Below are 9,681 nucleotides of genomic sequence, written 5' to 3'. Positions count from 1 at the left end.
GGTTCATTCTAATTGTATGCAGTATATAGCTTGAATTTTCTGGTGAGGTTAGTTCAGCCCATTCACTTCAGTAGTTTAATTCTATAAATTAAAAGTGTCATTAAAAGTTTCTTAAGGTCAATTATGAATGTGACATTGGGGAAAAAAACACATGTTCCTTTAACTTACCTTTATCTAACCACTTATTCCAAATCTTCAGTAGCTATTACTGTGGACCATTAGCTTTATTTCTGGTTACCTCATCAGAATTAGGGTTAGATTATGTTCAGTACTGTGGGTCTGTCCCAAGAAGGAGCACAACAGATCTTCCGCTTTGGTTCAGAAACAAATACATTGTCTTTTACTACGAATCTTCAGAATGTCCTAGTTCTCTTTGCAGCACTAATAGTTACATCTTTCTGCTTTTGTAGGCTAGGCAATGATGACAACCAGTTTGAGACGAGCATGGCCAACAGTGGATGTGAGGTGCATCGCTTTGACCCTAGCATCAAATCAGCACACATTCAGGAGGGTCGGCACCTCTGGTATCATCGCCTCTCCATTGACTGGAGGGATCCCAATCCAGCCATTGCTGCTCGTAAACTTCACAGCAACACGAAAAAGCTGGGCACAATATTGAATGAATTTGGACATCAGAAGGTAAAGGCTCAGGGGTCAGGTTTCTGACTGCGGGATTAGCTGTTGGGAAAGCTGCAGAACTTCCTCCTTGCTGTCTCAGGAGTTCAAACACTTTCCAAGGTTATCTCCTGATAGTGGATCTTTCTTCAGCATTACTTGTAATACATTTCTTGGAGGGATGCTTTTTCTGTCTTGCTTTTTCTGTCTGCTGATGACAGCCACATTGATTTTAAAACACTAGCCATATACTAAATACTTCCCTCCTCCTCCCTTCCTTTTCCCTTCAACTAGCTGGTGACGTTGGGTGCTAGTATTTTGAGTCCTGTGGAACTTCTGGTCTTTGCCTGAGTATGAGCACTAAGCTACTCATGCAGCCAAGTTTATAAAAAGTAAAAAAAAATATTTGCGACAATAATTAAAGAGGTATGGATGGGTTGTTTACGTTCTCAAGGTCACTGGTCTTAACTACAGTCATCAATGACAAAAACATCCTGTTTTGAAATTGGCAGCAATCTGTGGGTTTTTTTTTAAACATTTTCCAGTTTGTTTTTAGGGAACTGTAAAGACATTAGAAATTTTCAAGTCTCAAATAACTGTTGCCAGAATACATTTGAGGAAGTTCCTTAGGCTGCTTTTCAGAGAGTTTTTCCTTCAGAGGATGTACAAGCGTGAATTCAAATGCTAATATGCTTCTTTGCCTGAAGCTAGTTCTGCTGCTTTTTCTTCTTTTTTTTTTTTTTTTTTTAAGAAATAGACAGCCTGAGCTAAGGAGAAGCTTTTCCATAAGATTTACAAAGCTAGCACTGCAACGTTTGTTTGGTTCGTTATTATAAAATGCAAGATGTCCTTTTCAGTTCACTTCTTGCTTTTCTTTAGTGTTTTCTTTTGGTTCAGCTCTACTGATTGGACCATTTTGAAGATAAGAGCAGAAAAAAGCTTTTTTCTACTTCTTAGTCATACTGTAACTATACTAGGCTGTGCATTAGTGAAACATCTGGGGAGACAGAGATGGCTTTTCTTTGATGTGTGCCTTACATTGAGTGTTTTGATTTAAGAAGAACTAGTCACAGAGCAAATCATTGATGACCTGATCCAGAAAAAGCATGAGAGTCTTGTGATACACCAGGCCTACGGAGAACAGTCAGTTCCCAGGTTATCATGGTAATACAGAGTGATTGTAAGACCTTCTGTGAATGAGAAGGGTGTAGCTATGAATTCTCAGTATATACCTTTCTGGGTGAAAGTTATCTGACATGAAAACAGCTGGCTCACACTAGCCAAGGAACATAATGAACATGTTATACATGCAATCGGGCTTTGCTCTAGCTGCATACACATAGCATAGGCTTTGGTTAAGTAGGCTGGCACATTATGAACACTGTATACAACCTCTTGCTCTAGTAGCGTTCAGGTAGCACCCCTGTGCAAATTATGGCATTAGTGAAGTCAGGAGCTGACTTTCTCTCAGTGAGGACAAAGCTGTTACACACTCTGCAATCTTCTGTTACTTGTGAAATACCTGAGTGGGCTGACCCTCCTCACATTGTTCTGTTTAGTTTTTCTTTCATTTGGAAGGCAGCCTGAGAAGTTATATGTCATGTAAAGACACCGATAAACTCCAGTTTATTAAGAGAACATTGAAGTAAATACTGTGACATTCAGGTTTTCATTCTTCCGGTGAATGTGAGTGGAATGTTCCCTTGACTGAATAAATAAGTTAATTAAAAACAGTTTCACAGGATATTTTCCAAAGCACTTTTTTTTTTCCAATTAGGAAGTTAAAACATGCTCTTCATCCCGTTCTTTTTAATTTTAAAAATCCTTCCGCCTAACCTCAAAGTCATTCCGTTACCACTTCAAGGCAGGAATTCCAGGCAGCTGCATTTGAAGTTAATGTTTCGCTTTCTCCTTGCTTTTATTCTTTATGATTTGGGACTTGGTCCAAGACCCTTCAAGTGATTGAGACTATTTCCACTGACGTCAGAAACTTCAGATTGGGCTCATGAAGAGAGGACAGACAAGGCCTCCTCTAATTCTTACTACTGTAGCCTTGAAAAGAAAACATGCAGTTTTTGGGGTTATATGTGTAAGGGAATCACGTGACTTGAATGGACTCGTTTACATTCTGGCTGGGATGAGAGCATACCTGCTATGCTGCAGTCAGTACTGGGACCTCATCTACAGAAAGGGAAATCCATCCTGATACTATGGCAAGAAATACAAACAGGTTTTTGGTGTTCGAGTGGATTTGAGGAAAGATCTTTCTAATTGTCTGTGTGGCATAGCAGTCCTCAATTCTCTGGGGAATGTAAATAGCCTCGAGGTAGAGGACTTATCTAGTACTATATTAGGATAAGACCAACAAAAGAAACATGTAGTCAGAGTATTTGGGGGAACTGTTAGAGTGTGAAATCTTTTAAGCCTTGGAATAATCTCCAAAGGATGTCATGAGAGTCCTATTTCCTAGTACACAAATCTCAACTGAGAATTTACTGGTGTATCTTCTAAGAAGAGCAGTATTTTATTTGCCACAGGAAAGGATAAAGCTGTAAAAATTGATCCTTCTCATCTTCCCTCCCTTCCTTCCACCATTTTTTTGCTGAACATGCACACTGTAGCATGCTGCTGATAAACAGTGCAAGAAGAGGAGAAAGCCACTGAATACGCAGGATTTTCTGTCTTACTGCAGTAGAGTTCAACTTTGTGAAAGCTTTTGCTTTCATATTCTCTGACTACATACTGGGATGAGGATGCTACAGTGCTGATGTTCCTTGTGAATTAGTGGTAGGTGGGTGGGGAACTTCATACAGAGTTGCTGGATCATTCAATTCAGAAGAGATCTAGAGAGACCTGTAGTTTAATTCCCTGCTCAAAGCAAGGCCAGCTGTGAAGTCAGACCAGGATATTCAAGACTTTATCCACTCTGGTCTTGAAAACACTGAGTTTTCTCCAAAATGGACACTGCACAATTTCTCTGAGCCAGCTGTTGTCCTGCTTGACTGTCCATTGTGAAGAAATTTCTCCTTCTATCCAGTCTGAAAGCTCTCAATTTCAGTTTACGCCTGTTGTCTCTTGTCCTGCTTCTATGCACTACTGAAGAGCCTGTCTCTGCTGTCTTGATGACCTCTTGGTAGGTCCTACAGACTGATCCATCATCCAAGGCCATCTCTTGCCTAGGTTGAACAAGCCCTGTTTCCCCAGTCTCTCCTTGCAGGCAAGTATTGCAGCCCCCAACTATCTTGGTGGCTCCCAGCTGAGCTCACCTCAGTTTATCATTGTCTGCCTTGTGTTGTGGGCACTAAAACTGGATGTAGTATCTAGATGCACTTTCACAATTTGCATTACTTGGCAGCATAGTTCAGCAGTGGCTGAGATGGTTACTTGGAAACAAATAAAGCTGGAAAGGAGAATCTCAGAATGCAAGGTAAAACTTTCATTTTGTCAGGAAGTGCTCATAGGTGTAACTTTCAGGGGACTACAGGCATTCAACTCCTGCCATTCAAGTCATTGTGAACAATGTAAGAGGCCAAACTATGTCGTCATTTATCATGGAAAGAAACACAAGGCAATCTTTAAGTCCTGATTTTGATTTGAAGGCTTTAAATTACACTGGCTCTTCACAAAGATTTTTTTTTCTGTGACAACCTGGCTAACAGGTATTTGCTTCGTATTATTGAACAGGTTAGATTTAGGGTTTCAAAAGGAAAAGCCTCTTCACTTTCGCCTGTTATTTAACACTTGACACTTTAAAACACTACACCCTGAAGCCATTTTGATTAATAACCTCATGTGCTCCTGGGCAAGTAATTTATCACTTGCTCCTCTCCTAAAGCAGATATAATAGGGTCTATTTTGTGCTGCACTTACAGTTCTGTGAGGACTGCTGTGAAAGGGCAAAGATTAAACAAAATAGATTTACCATTTTGGTTTGAAATTGGCTCTGTTTGTAGTACACAAATAAATACTAAATAAAAGTCCTGGGAGAAAACTGTATAACAGCTTAGTTACGCATAGAGATTTGATTAACAAAACACAAAATTAACTCTCCCTATTCAAGTTTTGGAGCAACCAAATCCATGCAATTACTCTTTGCCAGGCACACCTCAGGACTGCAGGGACCAGAATAGTCTTTTGAACTCTTTACCCTGCCTAACAGAATCATTTAACTTTGGTTATCCCTTGCAAGAGTAGACTTAGGTAAGGCACAGGGAGCCTGGGAGTTACTGTGAGTTATGTTCAGTAAAGGGCTGCCATGCTCAACTTAAACGTGTGGATGCCACTGGTGTTTATAAACTCCACTCAGCTGCCATTTTAACTCACGTAAGGTCCTCAGTACTGGCTGATGAGTGCCTGCAGACTGGTTTATGTCCTGATGTGGAAGCCTGACCTTGGGATGAGAAGCCAGGAGCTCAGAAGCCCAGGAGCTTTTGCAGGGAGGTGAGTCCTTGTCATTGTTCCTGCTGCAGCCCGGGAACAGCCCCCTTAACCTTCCTGGAGCAGAAGGTTCAGATCTGTGCTTTGCTACCTTTGGTTTAGCATCAGAAAATACCAAATGAGACCAGATTTCTTGAATCGCTGCATCATACAAATCCTTAAGTAAGTGTCTGGAGTTCTGTCTTGAGAGGGATCTTTTTTTTTTTTTTTTTTCTTCTTTGCTTTATTATGCTTATTTGGGGCTTTTCCAGAATCTCAATTCTAGAAGGAAAAATCCACCCTTCATCTGATTTTTAGCCTCATTAATTTCACATCCATTTTTACTTGTGCAATCAATGATCTTTAGGCTTAAGTGGCCCTTTTTTCTGCAGCTGTTATTTACCATTCAGATATATTTGTACCATCCAGATATAGTTGTGAAGAACAGCCCTAGTTTTGGTAGGGTTATCACACTGCGCTCTCTAAGTCTTCTCTGACATGAGACATCCTCTATTTCCTATAACATCTTATTAAGGTTTTGCTGCCGTTCAGCAGCTGGAGCATCAGCAATCAGTCCTATTCAGAAGTCCCAGTGGGGTCTCTGCTAAGGCTCAGGCTGTGACTGCCTTATTTCCCTTTCTTTCCTGGAAGTGTCTGCACTGCTGCTGCTTGTCATCTTGTTTGCTTTTATGTAGACACATGATACTGTCTCTTTGTTATATCAGTTTCTGCATGGCACAGAAGAAAGAGTTTTGTCCCAGAGCACTGATATTTTTGAACTGTAAATGTCTGGTCCTGGCCTGTTTATAGTAGAAGTAACTGCACCATAACGTCCCACTTTAGCACTGGATGCTTTTGCACCAGGCAGATTTTGGGTGGCTTGGTCTAGTGTGAGGCGTCCCTGCCCATGGCAGGGGAGTTGGAGCTAGATGATCTTAAGGTCCTTTCCTATTGCATGATTCTCTGTAATACCATAGCTGTAAGAGCTTATAGTCTAAATAAATGACCTGCCAAGCAGTGGAGGAACATGGAACTTGCCTTCATTAAATTTCTACATTAGAGATAACTGTTAAGGTCCTTATAAGCTCAAGGGAAACTATTAAATTGCAGTTCATCTCCTTCAAGGGCAAATGTTTAAAACAGGCTGGACCTGCACATCTCGAATTGTGCTTCAGAAGTTCCAGTTCTTCTCTGTGGTCTATAAATGGAGCTTGGATAACTGTTTTGGGTTTAGATGTCTAAGGCCAGGTGAGGTGCATCCAATCTTGAGTGGCATGTCCACAAACTCAGCTCTGTGCTCAGCACCTGCTTGCCTGAGATGCTGTCTCTACTGAGCATCTGTTTGAAAAGTCCTAAGTTCGGGACTTCAGAGTCTTGCAAACCAGTCTCACAACTGATTTCCATGCTGGTTGTGCTGAAAGGGAGAGCGCTGGAGATAATAACATTGGGCAAGGTAGCCAGAAAATGTAATTTTTTTTTTTTTTTCTTTTTAAAGTCATCCCATTAGAGCAAAAGCTCAGAGTGCTGGAGAGCACCTCATTCTACATAACCATCTGCCTCTAGCTCTGTAATTTGATTTATGAGTTCTTGCAAGACTTTTTGGCTATAATGCATGCATTCAGTCCCTTTGAGGTTATGTTTGCACATACTGGGCCATATTCGTTCTCTGTTTAACACAACCAATTTCCTTGGAGTTACAGGAGAGCTGCAGTTTAAGCACTAACTATTGACAAGTGCGAACCTTTTGTTTGGGGGTGCATCAGTGAGTTGCCAAATTTTACTCCATGTGCTGGAAAGGGGCGATCAGACTGGTGCAGATGCTTCCAGCTGCAGATGGAAATGCTGCCTCGTGTAACCTTGTAATGGTTGCCTCTGAGTACTCTACAAGCTCCTGACACAGTGTTTCTTTCCTGGGTGTATAGATGTTTTAATTTCAGTGGTAATGAAATCAAGGTGGTAATTGCTGTGTGCTTGCTTAGTCAGCTGAGGCTGCTGTTGTGTAAAGTGTTTTAATTGTAACTAGACTGAAGATTTTGGCTTCAAGGAGAAATGGGCTTGACAACCTCGTGTTTCTGGAGGCAAAGATCTTTGGACAGTGATTCAGTGCTCACCACCTCTCCCACTCTATGTTGTATGCAAGGAATGCCTTATACACATTCCTTTACAGGGTTTTCTCTCAGTCCCTTACATCTCCTTTTGCCTCATTTAAATTCTCTCTACCAGGAGCAGTTCTCAAGATATTTTTAAGGGTGATGGTGTTTCTAGGGAGCAACCTGAGGTGCTGTTCCGTGTGCAATTGTCAGGCATGGAGCGAAGATCTTTTTAATGATACTGTTGCCTGAATGTGGTGGGAGCCATAGCTTTTTCTTCCGCTAGGAAAAGGACTAGTGCAGTGCCTGAATTGTAATGAAAGTATTTTGCTGTTGAAACCGAACTTATGCAGGTTATCTTTAATTAAAAGAAAGAAAGAAAAAAAAAAAGGGAGGGGACACACACACTTTCAAAGCATATTATTGTCTGCTAAAAATTAGGAAGGAGGATTATTTTTTAGGGTTTTCTTTTCTTTTTTTTGTTGCCTTTGTTGTGGTTGTTAAGACCCTTCAGAAAAAACTGGGTATTAAATATCTGCTTTCCTCCAGCTTTACTAGAGGGCTGCACAAGCTGTGTTCAATTCCCAGCACAGTTTGGTGCACTAATGCTATTCCACCTTGGTTTTGACAGCAGCAGCATTCCGCTATTTCAGTGTCAAACAGTTGCATTCAGAAGAGCACGGTACTTGCTGCAGGCGCTGTGGAGTCATCATTGGTATGCTGCTGCTGTAAGAAGGCAGGCACTCCTGGTTCCCTCCTCCCAGTTTTTTTAGGGGGACCCTGCCGTACCTGGTACCGGCTGCAGAGCACCTACTGAGCTCAGACCTGTGTTCATGCTTCCCAGCTCCTGCTTAAGCCATTAACACCGGCTTAGACACAGTCATGTCAATCTGCAGGGTTTTAGTTCAGCCAAGCTACTGAATGCCTGCTCAGGGTGGTGGTCCATGACATGACACTGGTTTTATGAGAGTTGAGAGCAATCCTCTTTCCATAAGCATCCTGGTCTTTCTCCGCTACCGCTACAATTTCCAGGGAGTAATTCATGTTAACAAGTTCTTTAGATAAATGCCCTGCCCGGAGCACCTAGGAACTCTATAAAAAAATGTCATTTCCCCACACACACATTTGTCCCTAGTAGGTCATCCCTCCTCCTGTCACTGTGTACGAATTCTTGTCATTAGAATTGGCCATCTCTTGTTTGATTACTTTCCTCTTAGTGTCTGGATCCTTTCTGGCCTCATTTTTGAGCTGACAGCAGTTTAAGGTATCCCTCTAGTCTCAAAAATTTGAAATCCAGAGATCAAAGCCACAGCAGCTCTCTTTTCCTTTCCTCACTGCCTGTACCAGATGTAATCTGGTACTTGTGCAAGCAGTTCAGGGTGTTGCTTATTTGTGTTTCCAGGAACACACAGCTTTCTTCCTGACATGTTTGCAAGCAAACAGCAGGGTGGATAGTGAAGGAGAAGGGAGACAGGTTGGCACCTTGGACCAGAAATGGAGTGAAATAGATAGATCCCCATGAAGGAGTGAAGTGTTAAGGAACTTTACTGCACTGGCTAGTGCAGATGGGAACCAGGTCCTCCACCAGATTTAATTTGAGGTACTCAGTTATACCAGGGCTGTGTGTTTTCATCCTGCAAGAAATGTTCTTTGAGGTGTGGTGAACGTTTTTTGAAGATGGAACTCTGAACCCTTTCTTCAGTTACTTTTGAAGTCCCCCATGGGCATTGTATTAATAAACAATAATAGGTCTTGCCACTGAAATGCTGTCTACTGTGTACAACCATTTTACAGTAGCCTAAGCCCTCTGTCCCTTGCATGTGCACACACACTCGCAGGTCTTGCTTCTCAGGGCTTCGGGATCAATTCCTGCTTAACCATTTGGCTTCTCATGCAAACCTCCTGTGCAGACTGCTGCCTTGTCCCCTTATAATGTGTTTGTCATATTGCTGCTGGCTTTCACCTTTTGCTAGACTGGGATAATGTTGCTTTATGTAAGCACAGAACCAGGTCCCACTGTCCTCGCTTGCTGCTGGGGCAGCACAAACAGACCACAAATATTTGTTCCCCTTTAATGAAGAGACTTGAGGGTCCAGCGTACAGCATTTACTCTTTTGCGTAAACATCCGTTCCCACAGGCGCCCAGCAGTGTCTGGCAGAGAAGATCAAAACAGAAATGAAAGGATTTTCCCCTCTTTGTGGGGGGAGCGGGCAGCAGGACATCTCCTGTGAGGCTGAATGGCTGAATGTGCTCTTTGCGAAGCAACTCATGCGCTCGGCCAGGGCAGTGTGTGGAGCGGTTGCACTTCCAGCCTGGGCTGTTGGCTGCTGGTGGAATAAGTGCAACACTTAAAACGCTTGTTTGCAGCACGGGCTTTGGTGAGCAGAGCTCTTGCTGATGATCAGGATGTTACATTATTTAAAATCAGGGTTTTTGAAGCTCCCTTGTGGGATTTTTCCCACTTGGGCAATGTAGCCATCAGATTGAGGGACCTGGTACAGGCATGTTGTTTTCATCTTCTTCTATACAATGGAAGAGCTGTGCAAACTGGAAAAGGTA

At 42.2% G+C, this 9,681-nt stretch overlaps 1 protein-coding gene across 1 annotated transcript in view; it reads left to right on the top strand.

The window, feature by feature from the left end:
* The window catches only part of METTL24 (methyltransferase like 24), a gene marked incomplete at its 5' end in the record, with an annotated part of 25,161 nt that overhangs the window by 9,057 nt on the left and 6,423 nt on the right, over positions 1-9,681 (top strand). Inside the window, one exon of the mRNA XM_010017286.1 lies at positions 411-639. Within this exon, the coding sequence (XP_010015588.1) occupies positions 411-639 (229 nt within the window). The remainder of the gene's footprint in view (positions 1-410; positions 640-9,681) is intronic.

The sequence above is a fragment of the Nestor notabilis genome, unplaced genomic scaffold (genome assembly GCF_000696875.1).
Source record: "Nestor notabilis isolate BGI_N333 unplaced genomic scaffold, ASM69687v1 scaffold14096, whole genome shotgun sequence".
In the NCBI taxonomy this organism is placed as follows: domain Eukaryota; kingdom Metazoa; phylum Chordata; class Aves; order Psittaciformes; family Psittacidae; genus Nestor; species Nestor notabilis.
This window is presented reverse-complemented; position numbering and strand designations above follow the sequence as displayed.